The 23,679-nt window shown below is 62.5% G+C and overlaps 1 protein-coding gene across 5 annotated transcripts in view; it reads right to left on the bottom strand.

Annotated features, from left to right (window-relative positions):
• Window positions 1-23,679, bottom strand: part of LSP1 (lymphocyte specific protein 1) — a 40,073-nt gene that overhangs the window by 5,879 nt on the left and 10,515 nt on the right. For 2 of the 5 annotated variants that reach the window (XM_010382035.2, XM_030917572.1), the window contains exons 2-7: window positions 6,407-6,544; window positions 5,169-5,333; window positions 3,236-3,377; window positions 2,765-2,857; window positions 2,465-2,508; window positions 2,207-2,288 (exon numbers count right to left, since the gene is read on the bottom strand). In XM_010382035.2, the coding sequence (XP_010380337.1) occupies window positions 2,207-2,288; window positions 2,465-2,508; window positions 2,765-2,857; window positions 3,236-3,377; window positions 5,169-5,333; window positions 6,407-6,544 (664 nt within the window). Of the gene's footprint in view, window positions 1-2,206; window positions 2,289-2,464; window positions 2,509-2,764; window positions 2,858-3,235; window positions 3,378-5,168; window positions 5,334-6,406; window positions 6,545-14,742; window positions 16,063-17,179; window positions 17,530-23,679 lie in introns of those variants that run through there. The other 3 variants (XM_010382038.2, XM_010382039.2, XM_010382037.2) reach the window with 3 other exon arrangements.

The following is a 23,679-nucleotide window of genomic DNA, read 5'->3' as shown; positions in this document are numbered from 1 at the left end:
TCACGAGGTCAGGAGATCAAGACCATCCTGGCTAACACGGTGAAACCCCATCTCTACTAAAAAAAAAAAAAATACAAAAATCTAGCCGGGCAAGGTGGCGGGCGCCTGTAGTCCCAGCTACTCGGGAGGCTGAGGCAGAAGAATGGCGTAAACCCGGGAGGCAGAGCTTGCAGTGAGCTGAGATCTGGTCACTGCACTCCAGCCTGGGCAACAGAGCGAGACTCCATCTCAAAAAAAGAAAGAAATTGCAGAGTATTGGTTGGATGGAGGAGCATTGATTAGATGGAGGAGTATTGATTGTACAAAAAGGTGTTGATAAATTAAGGCATGTTGATTGGATGGAGGGGTACTGATTATATGAGGGAGTATTTGTTAGACGGAGGGGCATTGATTGAATGGAGTAGTATTGGTTGGATAGAGCCATATTGGATCAATGAAGGGGTATTGATTGCATGCAACGACATTGATTGGATGAAGGAGTATCGGTTGGATGGAGGGGCACTGGTAGAATGGAAAGGTATTGACTGGGTGGAGGAGCACTGAATGAATGAAGGAGTATTGATTGGATGGGGAAGTACTGGTTGGATGGAGGAATATTGGTAGGATACAGGAGCATTGATAGGATGGAGGGGTACTTGTTGGATGGAGAGGGATTAATTGGATGGAGGAATATTGGTTTGATAGAAGGATGTTGGTTGGGTAGAGGAACATTGATTGCATGGAGGAGTACTGGCTGGAGGGAGGAGTATTGGTTGGTTGAAGGGGAATTAGTTGAAATCAGAAGTATCGGTTGAATAGAAGGGCATTGATTGGGTGAAGGAGTAATGTATGGATGGAGGGGCATTCGTTGCACAGAAGAGCACTGACTGGATAGAGGAATACTGGCAAGATAGAGGAGTGTTTGTTGGATAAGTGAGTACTGGGTGGATGGAGGGGCCCTGGGTGGATGAAGGAGCACTGATTTAGTAGAGAAGTATTGGTTCAATGGAGGGGCACCGGGTGAATGGAGGGGCACTGATTTAGCAGAGGAATATTGGTTCGATGGAAGGATACTGGTTAGATGGAGATGTCCTGATTAAATAAAGGAGTATTGGTTGTATAGAAGGGCATTGATTGGAAGCAGAGGCATTGATTGGGTGAAACTATTTTGGTTGGTTAGAGGGAAATTGATATGATAGAAGGCCATTGATTGGATGCAAGGCATTATTGGATGGAGGGGCATTGATTGGATGAAGTTGTTTTGGTTGGCTGGAGGAACATTGGTTGGATAGAGGGGAATTGATTGAATGGAGGAGCACTGAATGAATAGGGGTACTGATTGGATGAAGGTGTATTAGTTGGATTGAAAGGAGTTGGTGGATGAAGGAATACTGGTTGGATGAAGGAATATTGGTTGGATGAAGGGACATTGATTGGATGGAGGAGTACTGGTTGAATGAAGGCGCAATGACTGGATGGAGAGATCCTGACTGAATGGAGGGGCTGGCATGTGGGATTGGCATCGGTTACATGGTGAATCATTAATTGGATAGACAAGTATTGGTTGGATGGAGGGTATTGGTCAGATGGAGAAGCATTGATGGATGGAGAAGAATTGATTGGATGGGAGGGGCATTGATTGGATGGAGGGGCATTGATTGAATGCAGAGGCATTGATTGGATTGACCCTCCATCCAACCAATACTCTGCAATTTTTTTTAGTAGTATTGGATGGATGCAGGAATCTTGATTGGATGGAGGGTCATTGATTGGATTAAGGAGTACTGGTTGATTGACTGGAGGAGTATTGGCTGGATAGAAGAGCACTGATAGGATGAAAGGGCATTGATTGGATGGTGGAGTATTGTTCCGATGGGGGCATTGATTGAATGGAGAAACACTGAATAATTGGAGGAGTATTGGTTGCAGGCATATTGGCTGTATAAAGGAACATTAACTGGATGCAGGAGCATTGATAGGATGGGAGATTATTGGTTGGATGGAATAGCATTGATTGAACGGAGGGGCATTGATTACATGGAGGGACATTGATTAGATGGAGGGGCACTGATTGGGTAGAGGGGCACTGGCTGGATGGAGAAGCATTGGTTGGATAGGGTGTTGGTTGAATAAGGGGGCATTGATTGGATGGAAGGGTGTTGGTTGAATGAAGGAATGGTGCCAGGATGGAGGAGGGACCTGGCAGCAGACGGGAGCCAGATCATACCTCGATGGCCTGGGTGTATTGTTCCAGCCGCTGGTCAATCTTGGAGATGGGCAAGTCTGGCTGGGACTTCTTCACACTGTTACTGGAGGGTAGAAGATGTGTCAGGCCCCATGTCTCCCACAAGGCTTCTCCCAACCTGCCCAAGCCTCTCCCAGGGCGCCCCTCGGTTTCCAGATCTCCACCCTGTGACTCCCTTCAACCCCCTCTTGGGGAAACCTAAGATCTGAGCCCAGAAAGCAGACAGATAGACAGACAGACCTCTTCTCTATGGAGCGGTTCAGGGACTCGGTCCTGTCGATGAGCTGCAGAGGGTGGAGAGAGACACAGGCCTGCAGCAGCTGAGGGAAAGCCCACCCTCCATCCCCACAACTACTCCATCCACTAATCCAACCCCCAACCCTTATATCACGGGGGTTTGCTGAGCATCAGGCAATGGGGGGGATAGCAGACAAAAGCCGAGCCTGGGCCTGGTCTTCCTGTGGCTGGCATGTGGGACTGGCCTTTTGGGTATGAGTCCAGGAGAGGGGAAAAGATGGCAGGCTTTGCAGCTTGACCTACTTTAGTGGTGGGGCTCAGGGGAGGTGAGCTGTGTTCAATGGTCCTCTCCAAGATCAAGGGGCTGGGTGTCCTGGGCTGCTGACATTTCTGGTGCTAGAAAAGAAACAAAACAAAACAGACAACCCAGGTGACCCTCTGCTGGTCTCCCTCCTGCCCTGCCCAGCACCTGTGGAAACAAATGCTGTTCCTCCATGAGCCCCAGGCTCTCTGTGGCCCTGACATGCTCCCGTTCTAGAGCTGGTGGGGAGGGACTGAGGAATCTGGGGAAATGTCTCCGGATCTTGCAAGAGGATCACCGAGCCTCACCCTCTCTGAGAATGTGGGCCCAGAAGGGGCTGCAAGGTCTAGGGGTGTGGGCTGCTGACCCACTTTGGGCTAGACCCACAGGGCCCACAGAGTGGTGCAGACAGCAAAGGCAGGCTCATCCCTGGGGTGGGGGTGCAGTCAGACCCTCTGAGGTGGAGCCATCACCTCCTCCTGTTCCTCCTCAGCCCCTGGGGCCCCCAGGTTGTCCTGGACAGTGTCCTCTGGGTCTGGCCCCTCCTTGCTCAGACTCAACTCCTCCAGGTGGACTTCGTCACCGTCCTCCTTTTCGCAGGCATGCAGGCCGGGCCTGTGGGTGGAAAGGGAGGCAAAGCCGTTCTAGGGCCATTGGATTGCTTGGTTGACCCCTTCCTTTTTCCAAGCCTCAGTTTCCCCATCTGTAAAATGAAGGTAGTCAGGCTAATCGAGTGCCAAGGGATCTGAGGCCCAAGCCCATTGGGAAAGAAGGTCCAGCAGCCTCAGAGCCAGCGCGTTCTACTTGGGCCCCTGTGTCAGGCGGGGCTCTACAGACTGAGGGTCCCCCAGGCACTGAGGCTGGGTTCAACCCCAGCTTTCTGGCTGGGCCTCAGCTTGGCAGCTGCTCACCCACCTAGTTGGTCTGGTGAGGTCCCCGGGGGGCCAGGCTGCCGGGACCACCACTCCTGCTCTGCTCCCTGTGGGGGGACTGGAGGCTGGGTCATTTGGAGGGCTAGGCAGGGGTAGGGGCCAGGTCACTGCGTAGCAGGGCCAAGGGGCTGCCGGCTGTGGGGGAGGGGAGGCCAGCCAGCTGGCAGCTTCCAGCGGCTCTGCATTTGAGCAGGACTGAACCTGGAGGAGAAGATGGGAAATTCTCGAATTTTCCATGATTTCAGGCCCCTGGGTGTGCGTGCCAGCCAAGACCCAGACCCACCCGCCCAAGGTGGGCAGGGGTCTGAGCCAGCAGCAGCCACACAGAGCGGCCGTTCAGCAGCAAGTCTGTGCAGCCTGGCAGGTGCAGGGGGTAGGGTGGCTTCTGGAGCTGGGCTTCACGGAAGAGCCAAAGCGCCCCCTGCTGTTGGGAGCAGCCTTGCCCGCCTAGGCCTGAGGCCAGGGAGAAGGGCGCTGCCCCGTCTCAGAAATGCAGGGCCGCTGACTCCCAAGCGTGTAGGGGGAGACTGAGGCCTGGGGAGGGGGCGGCGAGCACTGTGCCAGACCACGACCGGTGCCCTGGTTATAGGAGGACAAGGAAGCGTCGCTCAGCGACCCTGGTCCCGAGAGCTCCAGGCTGGTTTAGGGCCTCAGAGGGGGCAGGAAGGACCCGACCAGGGAGAACTGTCAGCCCAGCCACGGGCTCTGGTCCCACTCAAGGCAAGGGGGTCCTGAGCAGGGCTGGGGTCCCAGATGGCCCGGGCCCCGCAGGGAGGGTGGGGCTGGCCCCATTGTGGCCGCAAGTATCTGAGAGCAGCAAGGACCCTGAGCAGGCTGGGCAGGGGTAGTGAGGTGGGGCTTGGGAGCAGCCCCCGTTGGGCCTGCTGGGGTTGAGACCGGCACACACATCCACACATCTGGAAAGTGTGTCCTCCCACCCCACTCTCCGGCATGCACATCTGGAAATACCTGCTCCCCTCCGTGGGAATGGAGATCAGCCAGCCCCGAGGGAGGAAGGGGCGGCGGCGGCTCTCAGCCTCCATTACGGAAGCGGCCGCAGCTGTGTGCTGATGTGGCAGCACTAGGCCTGGCCCCGCAGCTGCCTGGATGGGGCCCAGGGGCCCTGGAGAGCCCCAGAATGAGGTTTCCTCACGGCCCCTTGCCGGCCACCATGCTGTCTCGCCCTCTTCCTCCCTCCCCTCCTTTCTCCCCCTTTCCTGGCCATGGGGGCGTCTCAGGGGCGGCTTGGAAAGGGGAGGATGGGGTGGCTGCTCAGGCGCAGGTTGAGGGCCTGAAGGGAGCCTGCTGTGCCCTGCTCTGCCCAGCGCCCGTCCTCGAGGCCCAGAAGGAGCCCCGCTCTGCCCAGCGCCTGCCCTTGAGGCCTGGAGGGAGCCCCACTCTGCCCAGCGCCCGCCCTCGAGGCCCGGCGGGAGCCCCGCTCTGCCCAGTGCCCGCCCTCGAGGCCTTCACTCACTTGTCCTCTTGCTCCCCCTCAGGACTCCTGCACCGGGGGGGTTCTCTGCTGTCCGAGGCGCCCTGGACCCCCTCGTGCTCCTGCCGCTGCTCTGGCCTCTGGGACCAGTCGCCAAAGCCCTCGTCCTCATCCAGTTCAGGGGCCTCCGAGGGCTTCAGGCTGAGGCTGAGGGTAGCAGGGGGGAGCTTAGGACTGGGCGGCTGCTGCCTTCTCTGCTGGGGGCCCACACTCACCTCACGGCACCTGCTCAGGCCCTGGGCTCTGAGTGTGGGAGACCCTGTCTGCCACAGAGCTGGCTCTGGGCTGTGTCTCCTGTGGTTAGAGAATCCCTGAGGGTAGGGCTGTGCCTCCCCCATCAGTCTGGGGCAGCCTGACAACTGTGCTTCCTCCATCAGTTCAGGACTCCTTGAGGCTCGGCAGGGTTGTGCCTCCTCTATGAGTCTGGGGCTACCTGAGGGCAGGACTATGCCTCTCCCATCAGTTTGGGGTTCCCTGAGGGTAAGGCTGTGCCCCTTTCATCAGTGTAGGGCTCCCTGAGGGCAGGGCTGGGCCTCCCCATCAGTCTGGGGCTCCGTAGGGCAGGGCTATGCCTCCCCCATCATCTTGGGGCTCCCCAAGGGCTGCCCTGGTCCCCAGGCTCCTCCTAAGCTCCTATGTGGCAGGGTGAGCTCCTGGAGAGCTACGGTTCTTGGCGGGGGTGGCCAAGGGCCTGACCATGGTGACCGCTGAACCCCACTCTGCCCAAGGCTGCTGACTCGGAGAAAATGGAACAAAAGAGGCCAGGAGGAAGGGGAGCATTATTGGAAAAACAGCCCAGCCCAGCCGCGGAGGCCTCCTGGGCCCAAGGAGGAAGCAAGCCAGCCTGGCCGCCAAGTTGGACGTGGCTCTGTGAGTCACTGGCGGGGGAGTCTGGTGGGGGGCCCAGGGGCTGGCTGCGTGGCTGGGGTCAGAGGCAGTACAAGCAAGGGCCAGCGCACAGGCACAGAGCCTGGGTCAACGCCCAGGAGGCAGCCAGGCATTGGCAGACCCTCACCCAGGGCTGCGGCCCCCTCACCCAGGGCTGCGGCCCCCTCACCCCAGGATCACTCGCCCCCTCCCGTGCCTGTTTCTGGGGGCTCTTCCTCGCTCTCGTGCTGCACTGGGACCCCCAAGCCCAGGCCCTGGACCTCCCCCTCTGCTCAGGCCCCAGGGTGCATGGGCAGGGGTCAGAGGCCAGGCACGCGGTGGGGGCTGCTCACAGCATCTCGTGCTCCGGCCGCTCAGGGACATGGCCGCCTCCGTCCACATCCTGGGCCTGAAGCTGCCTGTCTCTCTCATGCCGGCATGGGTCACGGGTGGCCTCCTCCTCGTCTTCCACGCTGCACTGAGCAGTAGGCCTGGTGGGGGACACAGAGGGACAGTCACGCCACAGCCAAGACAGGCGCTGTTTTGCACCCACTCCTCCCGTCTATGCAGGCCTTCCTGGGCCACACGGTGTGGGCAGCCCTGGTCCACGAGGGCAGTCCCAGGCTGGCCCTCAGGCCTCACCTTGTCCATCTTTAAATAGAGGCTGTCCGCGTGGTCATGAGGTGCCCTCTGACCCAGGCGAGGGTCCCGGGGCCTTGTGAGGATCTGGGCACCCCTGTGCCCTGTGGGGATGAAGGTGGGACTCCAAGGCCCGTTCAAGCCTGAAGACACTCAAGGGCATGAAAGACCCTCTGTCCTCCTCTCCCAGCCCACCTCCCTCCCTAGGGAGAGCCAGGACCTAGACCCAGGCGACCCTGGAGGGCCCAGGAAGAAGATACTGGAGTCCAGGGAGACTGGCCACCGTGCGCCGCCAGGCGGCACCTCCACCCTACCTGCGGGTGCTCCCTCCTGCACCCCAAAGGCAGGGTATGTTGGGGAAAGGGGGCCCCACATGAGGTCCAAGGCTGAGGAAAGGAGGCTCTGCACATGTCCAGGCAGGACACCTCCTGTCCCACCACCACGCCTGCTCACAGAAGCCCAGCAGACGGGTGGGCTCCTGCCTGGGCCTAACCCCATAGCTGGGGGCACCTTACAGGGCCGGCTCACCCAACCCCACCCCGTCCTTATTTCGGAGCCCCCTGCGGAGCCCTCTGCAGAGCCCCCTGCGGAGCCCTCTGCGGAACCCTCTGTGGAGCCCCCGGCGGAGCCCCCGGCGGAACCCTCTGCGGAACCCTCCGCGGAACCCTCTGCGGAGCCCCCTGCGCTGTTTCTTTTGTTTGCTTGTTTGTTTCAGAGTCTCGCTCTGTGGCCCAGGCTGGAGTGCGGTGGCGCAATCTCGGCTCACGGCAACCTCCGCCTCCCGGGTTCACGCCATTCTCCTGCCTCAGCCTCCTGAGCAGCTGGGACGACAGGCACGCGCCACCACACCCGGCTAGTTTTGTATTTTTTAGTAGGGACCGGGTTTCTCCATGTTGGTTAGGCTGGTCCCGAACTCCCGACCTTTGGTGATCCGCCCACCTCGGCCTCCCAAAGTGCTGGAATTACAGGGATGGGCCACCGCGCCCGGTCATTTGAGCCATTTCAAAAATGGTGAAACTGAGGTAAGGGAGTGCTTCTGCTCTCAGAGACTGAAACCATGGCTTCTCGGGGTCCCACATGCCCCACTCGGGGACAGAGGTAGACACAGGCTGGCCTGGACCTGGTTATCAGAGCCCCGGCCCGGCAGCTCTCAGATGATCCAGGTCCTGCAGACACCTCAGCCTCAGCTGTCATGGCCCTGCCTCCCATCGCCCTCCTAGAGCCTGAGTCGGGGGTCCAGGGTCTCCATACTCCTCCAGGGCTTATTATCCCAGACCCAGGGAGGGAGCCCAGGCCAGAACAGGGAGCAGGGCTGGGGTCTTCCCGCTGGGGTCTCAGTTCCTCCCGGCCAGTGTCCGCTGCCTGACCCTGCAGCCTGATCCCCACCAGGCCCCAGTCCCCTGGCCAGACAGCCCTGCCAGCGCATGATCTAATCTCTCCTAGGTCTCCCCTAAGCCTCTCAGACAAAAGCCAGGCCCTTCCACAGGCCCGAGTTCAAGGCCCACTCCCCCCACCGAAGCCACAGGGGACTCCAGCCACGCAAACCCAGCCGCCTGTGCACCCCGCCCCCCACGCCCCCGAATCCGCCTGCCTGTCCTGCTCCTCAGAAATGCCTTCAACTCCCGGCCCCCGAGGAAGCCACTTAATTCCCCACACCTGGCTCCCATCATCCGGGCAGATGAGGCCCAGCTTCCCGCTTCTGCCGGCCTCCGCATGGCTGGGGGCTGCTGGGCCTCGTTCCACCTGGGGAGGCAGAGCCTGGGGCGCAGGGGCCCTCATGCTCACTCACGCCCCAGCCCCTCCAAAAGGAGGGTGGTGCAGAGCTGGGGCAGAGTGTTGAGGAGGTGGAGGGGTTCCATGGAGGGGAAGCCTGGCCATGTTGCTCTCTGTGTTCCCATGTCCCAGCCCCTCCATGTGAGCAACGGCTCAGCTGGGGTGTGTGCCCCTGGGCCTGGGGCATGAGATGGAGCCTCGGCTCCTCCTTGGACCTGGGCTTCCGATGGGTCCAGGGCCCTCACTCCAGCTCCACAGACCCCCTCCACCAAGCCGTAGGGGAGAGGAGGGCTTAAAAGCCCACACTGGTGCAGAGACCCCAGACACTCGTGTGCACACGTTTCCTTGGGTCCACCCTATGGGCAAGGAGTCCGGGCCCCAGCGGCCCCACAAAGGCCCTGGCTCTGCTCACAGCTCATGCCCAACACATGGAGTGCAGCCGTGCGCGGGCTCCCCAGGCCCGGGGCACACGCAGGTGCACACCCGACTCACACATGTTCTTCATGAGCCCACACTCCAGCCACACAGACACGCACGCCCGCACCCCATAGGCACATACAAGTACACTGGTGCTCACACACAGGAACCCTTGACATTCATGTGTGTGCAGACAGGCTTGGGAACACGGGGACCACGTCCCCCTCCAGGGATCCCTTCCGGGTGCCGCAGGTTCACTTTCGTGAGGCTGTTTAGTGAGGCAAACATTGACTGTTTGCCTTGCCATTGCCCTGACAACGGCAGTGCGGCCCTGGCACGAGGCCCAGGTGTGTGCTCTGGGAACATCTTCCCTGCAGAGCTGGGGCCCCTCAAGGATCACCCCGACTGAGCTCTCCCTGGCTAGAGGCCTGGAGGACAGAGCAGGGGTCCAGAGTAAGCATCTCCTGGTGTCTCCCCTAAAACCCAAGGCTGGGGAGAAGCCCCGCCAGCCCCTGGCCTCTGACCCAGCAGACTGAGGACGTGGAGGCCTCTGGGCCCCTTCCCCGTCTCCTCCCTTTCCCCTACCCCAGGATATGAGTCATGTGGGCCCCCTCCCCATGACCTCACCCCCTCACTATTCCACAGCTGGGCTCTGTTCTGGGAACTGAAAGGGGGGCAGCTCTCCTGGGGTGGGGTGGGGGCCTCTGGCCTGGGAAAGGCACCCCCCGGCCAACGGCCCAGGCCCCTTGGCATGCACAGCAGAGCTGTCAGGACTCTCGGATGGCCGACCCCGCCCGTGGCCCTGGCTCAGCCCCGTGCAGCTGCGAGGGATTTGGTGTTCCTGCGCAAATGCAATTAGGCGATTTCCTGTGTCTGTTCTGGCTCTGAAGCCCAAGGTTCAGCCCAAGGGGCCAGGCAGTGGAGGGGGGGGCTCCATCCACCTCCCACCCCGGCACACCCCCACACCCTCACAGTCCCAGGCTCCACTTCGGGGCTTGGCCGCCAGCCAGGGACACCAGAATGCACAGAACCCTGACGGATGCCTTGTTCTGAGTGGGACTCCCCAGGCTCAGGTCTGCTTCTGCCGGCCTCATCCACTGCCGACCACCCCCCGACTCGGGACGCTGGCCCTTCTTCTCCTTCCTCCACAGACCCCCCCACTTCTACCTCCCAGTCTCCACCGAGGGCCTGACAATGTTCGTCCTCAGCTCAGCACTCCCAGCTGCCCACCTCCAACGTCCCCCTGCAGACACTTCCATAATGAGTGTCCGGCTCAGGTCCCTGTCCCGACTCTGCCCCCTGCAGGCAGCTCCTGTGGCCGCCCCACCCGGCTGTCCTGAGCCCAGTGGTCGGCTGGAGAGGGTCCTCTCTGGGGTCCTGGGGAGTGAGGAGGTTCTGGTGAAGAGCAGGGGCTGCAGGCAGGATGTCGAGAGGAGGGGGAACTCCTCCTCCGGGCCAGACCACAGGTCCCCTGGACACCACAGGGAGCTGGCAGGAGGCCTGGAGAGCAGGGCTGGGCCTCCAACCAGGGTGGCTCAGGGCTCCCTGCACAGCACTGAGGTCTCTGGTCCCCTCATGAGCCCAGCCTCCCCTGTGGTCATAGATTTGCCCCCTCAAGTCACTGCAGAGCCCAAGAGTGGAGAAACACAGCACAGTGTGCCGGGAAAAGGTGCCCACAGGGGCCCTTCATGGCTGCGGCTTCCAGAGGGTCGTGGGACAGCAACCCCGACCCCACCAGGCACCCACCACAGCATTCATGACACAGCTTCGGACTGTGGGTCTGGGTCTATCTGGGAAGCCAGGGGAAAGGCGGTGGCAGCTGGCAGCACCCACACCCACAGCTCTGGGGCACTGCTCACATGAGCCCCCATCAGCAGGCCCCTTGGTTGTACCACACGCAGGGGTCCCGCCCCAGGGAGGGGGCAGTCCAGGGAGGGGCACAAGGGTGTGGCACGGGCCAGCTGTCACCCCTCCCTGGAGAGGCAGCTGGGGACGAAGCTGGGAGGGGAGCCAGGAGCAGAGACAGCCCGGGGCCAGCAGGTGGGTGACAGGTGGGGCAGTGGGAGGGGCACACACCATCCGCCTGGGGCTGGGGTGTAGAGACAGGAACCTGCCCCCCAATGCCTGGCGCTGGTCCAGCCTGACCCCTGGGCCTCCAGCACCTTCCCAGTTGTGTCTGCACCCTGCTGGGCATGGAGGGGAGGGAGGGAGTCAACCCCTTTCCTTGTAGTCCTGGGCCAGGGGGCAAGGGAGATGCCCCAGCGATCAGAACCCTCACCTCTCTGCCTGGGGAGGCCAGGTGATGAGCCGCCTGGAGCAGGAGGAGGCCTTGAACTTGGGTCTGAAAGATGAGCTGGGGTTTGCCGGGCCAGGTGCGGGCAAGAGCTAATGCAGGAAGGCAGAGAGCCGGAGAGCTTAGAGGGAGTAGCTCTGTGCAGCTGGAGCCAGATGGGTGACCCCCACTCAGGAGGAAGCACTCGGACCCTCTCTGCACGTGCCGGGTCCTCCGCCTCCCGCTAGGATCCCCACGCCTAGGTCCTTCTGGGCCTCTGCCACACAGATGGGGTCTGGAAGGCTCCCTGGAGGAGGCGACGGCTGGACTTGGACACTGGCCTGCAGAGCCGGCTTCCCTCACAGCCCTGGGAAGATGGAGCTCCCTGGCGGGTTGATGTGGGGGAGGGCGGAGCCTCCCTCCATGGCACCAGCCCAGTGTTGGGGGCGACACAGAGAGCCGGAAACTGGTGGGGGCGGGAGGCTCTGCCTCCCATGGGCTTTACATGCCGAAGCCCTCATGGCCAAGCTGGACCCAGGGTCAGCTCGGGGAGGCCGCGAGAAAGGAGACTGTGGGCCCCACCCCATCACACAGGGAGGAGGCGCTGTGCCCCTGGGGGGGCAGCTGCCCCTCTCTGGGCCCTTTCGGTGGGAAAAGGCTTGGTGAGGCGGAAAGCCCAGCCCCAGCCGGCAGGGTTGCCTTCTCACAGTTTCAGCGCTTTGTAACCTGGGGGGTCCCTGCAGGGCCTCTCCTTGGTCTCTCACCATGGGGCAGCATTTGGGGGGCCTCGTGAGGGACCCCCTAGGTGCTTCTACTCAGAGCCCCCAGAACCAAGGAGCCTCCACTCCTCTGTCTGCAGCCTCCCCTGCTGGCTCTCGGTACCCAGGGCTCAGTGGCCTGGGGGCTGACAGAGGGGGTCGCCTCTGACAAGGCCCCTCCTGGCGCCTCCCTGACTCATCCAGCCCACCTCCCTCCCACGCTGGCTCAGGCAAAGTGCTCTGGTCACCAGGCGCCCTTCCTGCCCAGCCCCGGCCCCTTCTTGGCCTTCACCCCACCTGGCCTCCCCTGGAGCCCTGGCCTGGGTGCCAGGCCTGCTGGGTTCAGAGCCCCACCCCGCCCTGAACAACCCGAGCCTCAGTCACACGCCGTTCTCACCCATTTCACAGCTGGGGAGTGGAGCCTGAGGTCTCGTCCCTAGGAAGAGGCATGGGGAGAACAGACCTCACCCCGACACTGTCCCTACCGTCCCCAGCCTCCCTCCTCTGCGGGGCTCCCTGCTCTTCCGGCTGCCACCCTGATGGCTACTTCCTGCCCCACAACCACCCGGCTAGCCCAGGCTTGGTTCCGGCTTTTTCTTCTCAGCCTGCCTGGGATGGCCCAGGGCACGATTCGATTCTTCCATAGCCATAGCCTCGGTCCAGTTCCTTCCTCCTCCCTCCTCCCTCCATTCTTCTCCTTCCCTCCTTCCCTTCCTCCCTTCTCCATCCTCCCTCCTCCCTCTTCCCTCCTCCCTCTATCCTTCCGGCCTTTCCTCCCCTCCTTCCTCTCTCCCTCCCTCCCTCCCTCCCTCCGTCTTTCCTTAGCCAGCAGTTTATTTTGTCAGGTGCTAGGGACCCAAAGACAGAGGAGTTAGCTCTCTTCCCTGCCCTTACAGATCTTAGCAGTTGCCAAGAAACCAGCGCTGACCCACGGTGTGGATCAGGAGCCACAGAGGGGAGCTGGCAGGAAGTCTTTCAAAGGAGGGGTTCCTGTGCCTGCTCTGAGCCTGGGAGTCGCCACAGTGGGCAGGGGCCTGGCAGGGAGGAAGGGGTGCCGTGGCTGTGCGTTGGTCTAGGACTCCCCAGGGAGGCACAGCCAAGGGGAGACAGAGCCGCTCCCAACCCGCACAGCCCTCCCCTCTCCCCATCCTCCCCGAATCTCAGATGCCAGTCCCCAACTCCTGATGACCTGAGGCTTGTCTGTGTCTCTGTCCTCTGCCTCCAACTCCCCCTTGCCTCCACTTCCCCCTGCCTCCACCTCCCCCTGCCTCCACCTCCCCCTGCCTCCACCTCCCCCTGCCTCCACCTCCCCCTGCCTCCACCTCTCCCTGCCTCTACCTCTCCCTGCCTCCACCTCCCCCTGCCTCCACCTCCCCCTGCCTCCACCTCTCCCTGCCTTCACCTCTCCCTGCCTCTACCTCTCACTGCCTCCACCTCTCCCTGCCTCTACCTCTCCCTGCCTCCACCTCCCCCTGCCTCCACCTCTCCCTGCCTTCACCTCTCCCTGCCTCTACCTCTCACTGCCTCCACCTCTCCCTGCCTCTACCTCTGGGGAGAGGCACACAGGGAGGGGTCTGTTCCTCTGGGTTCCCTACCCACCCAATCCAAACCTGCTTCCCTCTGTCCCCCCACCCCCGCCGCTGGGACTGCTATCCAACTTGGGAGGCGATGGGTTCACCTCCTCCCATGCTGAAGTCCCCTGGGCTTCATGACCTACCCAGTGCTACATGAGGGCCCCGAGCTCCTGCCTCAACTTCACCCCAGAGTGGTGATGCCATGACCAGGCTATGAGTGCGGGCCGGGGTGACTGCAGTCCAGGCCTGCCCGCCACACACACCCAGTCCCAAAGGTGCCCTCGCCAGCCGGACAGACCCCAAATCTACCAGTGTGGACGGGGGTGACTGCAGTCCGGGCCTGCCCGCCACGCACACGCAGTCCCAAAGGTGTCCTCGCCAGCCGGACACACCCCAACTCTACCAGTGCGGGCCGGGGTGACTGCAGTCCAGGCCTGCCCGCCACACACACCCGGTCCCAAAGGTGCCCACTTCAGCCAGACAGACCCCCAACTCTACCAGTGCCAGCCAGGGTGACTCTGCAGCCCAGGTCTGCCTGCCACACACACCAGTCCGAAAGGTGCCCATGCCAGCCGGACAGACCCCAACTCTACCATTGCGGGCCGGGGTGACTCTGCAGCCCAGGCCTGCCCGCCACACACACCCAGTCCGAAAGGTGCCCACACCAGCCGGACAGACCCCAAATCTACCAGTGTGGACCGGGGTGACTGCAGCCCAGGCCTGCCCGCCACACACACCCAGTCCGAAAGGTGCCCACAGCAGCCGGACAGACCCCCAACTCTACCAGTGCCAGCCAGGGTGACTCTGCAGCCCAGGCCTGCCTGCCACACACACCCAGTCACAAAGGTGCCGACGCCAGCCAGCCAGACCCCAACTCTACCAGTGTGGGCCGGGGTGACTCTGCAGTCCAGGCCTGCCCACCACACACACCCAGTCCCAAAGGTGTCTACGCCAGCCAGCCAGATCCCCAACTCTACCCAGACACCCAGCAGGAGGGGTGCCCACGCACTGGCAGACAGTGTTGACCTCAGGGCATCTATGACCCTGGAAACCTCATGGTGTGGCCTCCACAGAGCCCCAAGCTCTAGCCCCCTGCTAAGACTGGACAGTGGAGCCTTGTTTCCCCCAACCCCTCTACCCCTGGCTTCCCATTAGTCCTCAGAGGCTGGATCAGGGACTGTCCTCAGAGCAGGGTCCAGAACCGGCTTGATGTCCCGCTGACCAGCCCATCACCTCCCTTGCACTGGGTGCCCTACCTCTTTTGATGTGCTCCGTGGTCAGCCTTGTGCCGGCAGCACCCTCGTCCCGCTCTGCAGCTGTTTCACATCTCTGCCCCATCTGCTGCAACCGGCCTGGGTCGGAGGTTAGGGCCCCGCCCTGTTCGTGGGTGGCCCTGCCTGCTGCGTCCCAGCATGGCTGCGGCTCCACTTGCCCCGCGCGTGCTCTTTCTTCCCCCTCCTCCTGCTCTGCGTGCTGTGCACATGGCTTTCTGTCCTCCTCCGTGCCACTGACCACAATGCTGCCGGGCCCGTGCCACGAGTGAGGTGACCTGGAGGACCTTCCTGGGGCCCTCGTCTGCACCCGGCGATCAGTGTCCTCCACCGCAGCTCACCCTAACAGGCATCTACCTGCAGCCCCGCTCGGTGCCTGCTTCCCGCAGGAGGGGAACAAGGAGCCCTGATGCCCACAGGTCTCACCGACAGCCTGGCTACGCCTCACGCCTTCGCTGGATGGCCCTCGGGAGCGCTGCGGCTCCTGGGCCAGCTGGTACTGCCCTGGCAGAGCTCTCGCCATGCTCACGAGGCAGGTTTTCGGCACGTTCCGGGACACACGACCAGTCCCTGGCATCGGTTTGAGGCTCTGCCATCCTCTTTCCTTCCCAGCTAGTCGTGCCCAGATGCACCTCACATCCCTGAAGGCTCTGCCCACAGATGCTGCCCAAAGCGCTCCCATCCTCCATGCAACCAGAGGCTTCATATATTATTCACACGTGGTGCCCACCTGGGCGGGAGCCACAGCCGACACCCACAGAGAATGGCCAAGCCAGCCTGGCATTCAACCACCTGTCTCACTCTCACAGCACCGCTATCTTCCTACCATAGCACCCAGCCAAAACCAAGCTCTCTGCCTGACGCCCCCATGCCACGTCTGCGTGTGGAGCTCTGGGGTGCCCAGCCTGGCCACCAGCCCCTCTCCGAAGCTTTCATGGGTGACCAGCCCCTCCCAGACTCATCACCACCCCTGGGGTGCAGAGGAGACATCACAGCGCAGAAAAGAGTCTGCCCCTGGGCTGGCCCTCCTTCCCCAGGAGACTTCCTGGTGTGTGTGTCCTGGTGCTGTGGATGCTCCCTGCCAACTCCCAGGACAGGGGTAAGCTTTGGAGGCTCCCTGAGCCTCAGCTTTCCTATCTGCAAAATGGGGTATGAAGGACCATCTTCAGTGGGCCATGGGAGACTCACATGGCCTTGGGATGTCCTGGTGGCTGAGGTCAAGTGGACCTGCCCTGGTCCTCTGCGCCTGAGGTCCAGACATCCCCGTTTAAAGAGGCACAGCGAGCACCAGGGCAGCCAGCACCTCCATCCTCACTACAGTTGCCAGGGCCGCAGTCTCAGCATCCCCATTACAGACGCACACACGGAGGCTCGGAGGTGCGCATCTCAGGCAGGGGTCCTAGGGAGCCGATGACATGGCTGGGGCTCCAACCCCTCAACCCCCAAGAACTGGGTGTGGGGAAGACCAGGCAGGGACAGAGGCCGGAAGAGGTGCTGCCCCTGAATGTGAGTGGAGGGCAGGGTCCTGACCCAGGGGGTCCAAGTCCGGGCGCAGAAATTCATTCCTCAGTCCCAGGGAAAGCCAGCCCTCCCCCGTATCCCCTCCTCTGTTGGGCGCTCCATTTTCCTCGCCCGTCCTCTCCTTGGCAATCTCGCCAACCCTCGCCTGGCCTCACTGCGTTCCTTCAGCATCCATTTCTTGATTCTTTGGTTTTCCTCCCACCTCCCGTCTTGGCAGCACCAAGGAGCTGCGTGAGACAGTGGCTCTGCAGCCTCCTGCCCCAGGCACCTGCTAGGTGGGGTCCATGTGGGAGAGACCCCTCCTCTCACGCCTGGGGTCGGCTGCACAGGGCAGTGCCCGGGACCCTCACGCAGCTTTCATTCGCAACTCAGCCCCTCCCTCTGCCCTTTACCTCCTGCCGCCACCCTGCACCCGCTTCTGCTCCCCTCTCCCTCCTTCAAGGCAGCCCCTGCTCTCGCCCTCCCTCTCCACATTTTTCCCTCCCTTTCTCTCATTTCTTTCTCATGCCTTCACTCTTTCTTTCTTTTCTCTGTTCACTTCTCCCCAGGTAGGGCTTGTTCTCGCTGAGAGACCCTCACAGCCCCAGGCCCAATGTTGCCCCCTCCCAGCATCCCTGGCCAGGCCTGGCGCCCAATCTCACCTCCACAAGCACCACCTTGGCTCTCACCAAGACCTCCCTAGTCCGTCACGGGCAGTAGCCAACCCTCACGGCCACGCTCATGCCTCCCGCGTCTCAGCCCACTTGGAGCCTGGGGCTGGGGTTAGAGACCCTCACCCTTCTCTCCGATGGTCCCCACCCCATCCAAGGGCCACCCAAGGGCTTCTCTCCTACAAGCTCCCACCTGCAGCGGCTCCTGTCTGCCCTCCAGAGACCTCTGTGGTCAACCCCAGGCTACCAACCTCTGCCGAGCCACTCTGAGCCGGGTGCTCAGTCCCCGGGGCCATGCTCCCTCCGGGCTCAGGGTGCCTCCCCCTTACGGCTCCAGCAGGGGCATCTGGGGGTCGAGTGCCCAGGGCACCCTGGCTGCCGCTTGCTGGCCGCTCTGCCCAGCTCTGGTTCGCCGGCTGGGACTGAAGCCTGAACCGCAGTCCTCTGGGCTCCGGCCCTGACACCCTGCCCAGGGGGCTGGGCCACTCGGTCCCTGCACCCCTGTTGCTGGCTTGGCTGGGCTTCTGGGCAGGACGGGCTCTGTCCGAAGACGGACTTCCAGCCCTGCCAGGGCGGGGGCTACCCCACCCTCAGGATCTCGGGCCTGGATGGGCCCAAGGCAGCCACGCCCTTTTGGACACTGTGGTTGGAGGCCTGGCTTACCCCAGCCCCCTCAGGGCCAGCCCAGCAGGCTGCCAGCCCATTCCTGCCCCACTGGCCACATCAGGAGCCCCAGAGGTCCCTGGACCAGGCTGCTCAGGGCGGGTCCCTGCCTGAGGGGCCTTAGAGCTCTGGGGAGAGCCAAGCACGGGGTGGCTGCCACGTCTGTGGGCAGATGTGTGCCTGGCATGAGGGAATGGAGGGGCTCACACCACCCAAAGAGCCGTGTCTGGGGTGGGCACCGGGCTCTGGGGACCTCAGTGCTTGATAAGGATGTCTGCCAGGCTGATCCCCAGGCCCCCTCTTCACTCCGGGCCAGGCTACAAGGCACTCGCAGCCGGCCTGGTGCCCTCTCCCAAGCCAGGACCCCACAGGTGGCAGGACCAGGCCGGTGGCTGAGTCCGGGTGACCTCTGGAGTTGAGTGGGCTGAGGTCCTCTTTAGGTCCCCTGACCATCCCTAACACTGGCCTGGCCCAAGCTGGCCCTGGAGAGCTCCGCGTTGACCAGGAGCAGGCAGGAGGCACAGGGCAGACTCCCAGGTGCCTGGAAGGGCAGACTTGGCAGGGAGGCATTGGGGGGAGGTCAGCCCTGGGCCCGACCCTGCCAGCCAGAAGCCGCATGCTGGCAGAGGCTGGGAACAGCCAGACCTGGAGAAAATGGTATTGTGCGGCTACATGCAGAGCCCCTGGGCTCACACCAGGTGTAGACAAGGAGAATCGCCGGGGCAGGGGTGGGGGACAATGGGGCAGGGGAGGATGGGGCAGGGGGGACACGTTTTCCCACTGGCCCAGAGCACCGTTTTTAATGAAGGTAAACTGCATTGAATTTACTCCCTGGCGGCTGCTGGCACCTAGCATGGCCCTTCAGGGCTCATCACTGAGGACACAGCACCCTGACTGCAATGCCTCTCCCAGCCCTGCCCCCTGGCATGGCGAGACACCTAGGGGATCCCCGTTGAAGGGGTGGGGTGATGTGGGTGGAGGAGGGACCCGGGGACCTGGGCTTACCATGCCCTGCTGAGTGGCCTTGGGCAAGTCTCTTCACCCACAGCTTCTCTGAGCCTGGCTCCCTCCTTTATCCAACAGGGAGTGGGTAGGGGGCAGCCTGCCGGGCCTGGAGGGCTGAGACTGGGGAAGTTTGAGCTGTTGGAGACTGCAGAGAAGTGATCATGGCAGTGGTGGTGAGTGCAGCACTGTCCCGGGTGGCAGTGCGTGTGTGTGCATGTGTGTGTGCGCTTGCGAGTGTGGGTGTGGTGGGTGGGTGGGTGCGGTGCAGTGGCCTCCGGGTCTGTGTCCTGGAGGGGGTGTGTGTTAGTGCACACGCGTGAGCCTTGCTTCATGTAGCTCACCATGATTGTCCCCCATAGCTGGACAAGGGACTCTTGCTGCCTTCTGCCAGGCCCCCATCAGGGCAAGTTCCCAGGGAGTTCAAAGGGACGGGTCTTTATGCCACCCTCCCACTGCCTGACCGCCTCTAATGAGGTCCCCTCCCCGCTGTGTCCTCCCCAGGTCCACAGGGACTGGCCCCGAGCCTGGGCCCACGCGGCATCAGTGCCCCCCGAGTACTGCTTGCTCACATGGGGCTGCAGTTTGTGCTGGGCCTGCTGGACGGGTGCTCATGGCCAAGACCCTGGTGACAAGGGGGTGAGCCCCTGCACAGACAGGCAGGGACTCTGCCGCTCCCCCGGGGGCTGCGCTTCCTTCTCTTGGGCCCATTTGTTAAGTAGCACTGGTGAGCCTGGGGGGTTGACCCCAGGCACTCCTCAAATCCCAGGCCACAGAGCTCCTGGGGGACGCAGCGTTCCCTGGGGAAACACATTCCCACTGGACAGGGAGGGGAGGTCTGACCAGCAGAGCCTGGAAGCCCAAGAGGAGGAGGCTCATGGGGGACAGGGGTAGGGGGAGGCTGGGATGAGGTGTGCCCAGCCAGGGGCCCACTGCGGATCCTGGTGCTGGTCCTAAACTGGGGTGGCAGCCGGAGACCCTGTAGGTGAGGACCAGATCAGAGCTATCTCTCTGCATCTGCATGGACTCAACAAGTGGGAGCTGGGGAAGAGGGGTGAGCCGGGCTGTCCTCAACTCCTCAGACCCTGCAGAGCCCACCCCCATGGGCATCCCTGGCTCTCTGCTCTCTCAGAGACTCAGCATGGAGTGCCTGGTCTGGGGGGGAGTGGCAGGCTGATTGATCCAGCTCTGCCTCCTAGGAGCTCGAGGTCCGGCCAGCATGCTCTGTGCCATCAAAGGGAGTCAGAGCAGGACAGCCCTCCAGGTTAAGAAGCAGCAAGGGAGCCTTCAAGGAGGAGGCAGTGTTTCAACTTGGCTTAAGAACCTGAAAGGGTTGAGGAGGAGGAAGGGCCCTACAGGTGGCTCAGAGTGGCTGAAGATACAGAGGGTTATCTCTGACTGCCCAGGCTGGGTCCTGAGGAGTCTTGGGCCCTTCAAACTCTGCTCTCCCGCCTGACCCCATGAGGGGCCACACCACTCATTTACAGAGGAAGTAACAGGCGGGGAGAGGGCACCACACTGGCCCAATGCCTGCAGGTAGACAAGGCCTAGGTACCCTCCCTGGCCCTGAGGAGCCTCCCACTCAGGGTTGATGTGATGCGGCCAAGGCAGATGAGCTCAGCCCAGAGTCGTTTCATGATCTGTGAAGTGAGGGTGACAGGAGCGTGCCCAGGGTCCGAAGGACCCCACGGGAGGCTCCAGAAGCCATGCAGAGGATGGGCCCTTCATCCTGGGGGCTCAGAGTTGAGCAGAAGCGCTGGGGCTCCGGGAGAGGTGCGAGCGAGCGACAGTGCAGCCGGCAGTGCAGGTGGGACAGGGGAGGAGGATGTGTGGGCGGCTGCCAGGAGCCGGGAGGAGGAGAGGCCTCAAGCAGCCTCCACACTCACACATGGACACGCGGCCAGCCTGGCACCTTCTCCCTGCCCACTCTTGGGGCAGCAGAGCCCACTGAAGCTGGGGGAGGCCCAGTGGCCTCATGCCTGGGGGCCTGGCCCGGTGCATGTGGCAGCCCAGCACTGGCATCCTGCCCTGCCCTCCATGCCCAGCCGGGGCAGGAGGGACCTACCTCAAGAGGATATCCAGGCCCTGTCTGCTAGAGTTCCTCCTCAGAAGCTCAGGACTGCCCGTGCTGCAGCCTCTGCTCAGGCGGCGACCTGGCCTGACCCCAGCCCCAGGGATACAGCGGCATCTTCGAAGGCTCCTGTCCTGCTGGTCCTCCTCTCTGCTGTGCTCCTCCCGCACCCCTGCCCCCTATGCCTGGCTCTCCTTGGCTTTCCTGCCTCTCCCTGCCCCTCTCGCTCCTGCGCTTCCTTGGTGCTCTGCCCTGGCCCTCGGTCTCTCACTGGCTCTCACCCCTCTTCGTCCCTTCTTTCTGTCTGGTGGTCTGCTCGTCCCTGTGACCCTCTGCCTGTGTGTCTTGGCCCCTCTGGTCCCTGGCACAGGAGTCTGTGGGCCGGCTCCCTGCGGGCAGGCTGGTCCCTGTGTCCCCATCCCTGCGGGTCTCCCTGACTGTGGGTCTCCCTTCCCTCTCTCCTACTTCAGGACGCCCAGCAGCTGCTTCCCTTTTGTTCCCCCCAGCCCCTTCTCCTCCCGCCTCCATCTCTTCCACCTCCACCTCCTCCTCCTTCCGAGAAGAGTAAAAATGTCAGAGCGAAAACCCTCCCAGCCCAGCAGCGTGGGGGCTCAGCCAGATCTCTGTGGCCCGCTGATGGGCAGCGTGGCTGCCTCCTTCCCTCCCTCCCTCCCTTCCTCTTTCCTTTCCTCCCTCCGCCTCTCCCCTCGGGCCACCTTGGCAGCCGCTGCCCGCCTCTCGGTCTCCCCTAGCCCTCCGTGGTGCCCGTGCCCAGGCACAGGGGCCTATTCTGCTCATCGCCGCCTCCCACCTCAGAGTGCCTTATGCCCTCTGCCAGGCCCTGCCCGGGCCCTCCTCTGTTCTTCTTCTTCGTCAGCCATTCTGGTCCAGCCCCCGCTCAACCTGCCACCTCCCTCACCATCACCGCAGGCCTGGACCCTTCGCTGGTTCCTCTTTGTCCCGTCCCCTCCTTCCCCGTCTCACACTCAGCCCCTCTCTCCTCTCTCCTTTCCCTCTGGTGTCTCTGTCCCTATCTCTGTCTCCCTCCCTCCTTCCCTCCCCCCTCCCTTCCCCTCCCCTCCCTTCCTCTCCCCTCCTCCCCTCTCCCCCGCTCCTGGTTCTCCACTTTCCCTTTGTTCATTCCCGGCCTCTGCTCTCCTTGTCACCTCTGGAGAAGGCTTGACACCCCAGGAACCCTCTCTGGTCCCCAAATGGGGAGGCTGCTGCCTTTCCTGGTGCCCCCCTAACCGACTAGACTGCAGAGATGCCCCGAGAAGCAGAGATGCCACCAACGTGGCATCTTCAGTTTGGTATTGGGACACCATGGTCCCAAGAGGTGGCCAGTGGGCACAAAGTCACCCTGGTGCCCTCGCCAGCCAGGCCCCCCTTGCCCCCGTCCTCTGGCCCTGGCCCAGGGAGGAGCAGCCCAGCCCTCTGTTCCTCTGGTTGGGCTTGGCTACTGTGACTCACTGGAGAACATTCGGGGCTAGTGGCCGGGCGAGGGGAGGGACGGGTGGCCCGGAGAGGGGAGGGACAGGACTCGTGTTCAGGGCTCACCGAGGGTCAGCTCCATGACGGCAGTCTCACATCCGGCGGCTTGCCCAGCTCGCTGGCACTCAGAACCACCACTGTACCCATGTCCAGGATGGAGAAACCAAGGTCTAGCCAGCAGCACTGGCCTCCAAGGTCACAGAGCCAGGGCCTGGCACAGCCAGAACCAGAGCCGGGTCTGCCGGCCGCTGGCCACCAGGTTACTGTCCCGGGCCACCTTCTGTGCATGCGCAGCCACCCGCCCATGCCACTCCCTGTCCCCACATCCACGGAGAGCAGCCCCTCTTGTTTCCCCAGCTATCGTGACTGGCCGGGCCAGGCAGCTGGGGCTGCGTAGCGCCTTGGGAACACTGAGGGAAGCAAGGGTGAGGCTGTGAACAGACGGGCGAGCGGGTGAATCACTGCTGAGGGCAGCGCGCCCGGGGGTGGCGGCGACAGTCGGAAAATTCCACATGGGTCCATAGCTCAGGCTGTGGTGACTCAGGTGGTGGGTTAGGCCATGGAGACTGCGGGGGTCAGGAAGTCCGTCCCCACTCCCTACGCATGCACCAGGATAGGTCTCGGCCAGGCCTGGAGAGAGGAGCCCACAGCATCTCCCCTCTCCTGGCACAACCCAGGAGGAGCAGGAAATGGACACTAGAGACCACGGTGTTGGCCCCACATCCCCAGCGTCCGCAGAGCTGCAGAGACCACAGGATTCTGGAGTAAGCAGGAGGGATGGTGGCCAGGGTTGGACCTCCGGTTGGACAAACATCTAGTGAGATCACCCAGGGGAGGGGAGATCACCCAGGGGAGGGGAGATCTCCCAGGGGAGGCCAGATTACCTTGGGGAGGAAAGGTCACCCTGGGAAGGTGAGATCACCTGGGAGAGGTGAGATCACCCAGGGGAGGGGAGGTCACCAAGAGAAGTCTATATCACCCAGCGAAGGCAAGATTACCTAGGGGAGGTGAGGTCACCCAGGGGAGGTGAGATCACTCAGGGGAGGGGAGATCACCCAGGGAGGCCAGATTACCTTGGGGAGGTGAGGTCACCCAGGGAAGGAGAGATCACCCAGGGGAGGTGAGATCACTCAGGGGAGGGGAGATCACCCAGGGGAGGAGAGATCACCCAGGGGTGGTGAGATCACTCAGGGGAGGTGAGATCACTCAGGGGAGGGGAGATCACCCAGGGGAGGGGAGATCACCCAGGGGTGGTGAGATCACCCAGGGGAGGTGAGATCACTCAGGGGAGGGGAGATCACCCAGGGGAGGGGAGATGACCCAGGGGAGGGGAGATCACCCAGGGAGGCCAGATTACCTTGGGGAGGTGAGGTCACCCAGGGGAGGGGAGATCACCCAAGGGAGGGGAGATCACCCAGGGGAGGGGAGATCACCCAGGGGAGGGGAGGTCACCCAGGGGAGGAGAGGTCACCCAGGGGAGGTGAGATCACTCAGGGGAGGGGAGATCACCCAGGGAAAGTTAAA

Source organism: Rhinopithecus roxellana, chromosome 15 (assembly GCF_007565055.1).
Source record: "Rhinopithecus roxellana isolate Shanxi Qingling chromosome 15, ASM756505v1, whole genome shotgun sequence".
In the NCBI taxonomy this organism is placed as follows: Eukaryota; Metazoa; Chordata; class Mammalia; order Primates; family Cercopithecidae; genus Rhinopithecus; species Rhinopithecus roxellana.
The sequence above is the reverse complement of the archived record's forward strand: the minus strand, read 5'-3'. Positions and strand labels throughout refer to the sequence as shown.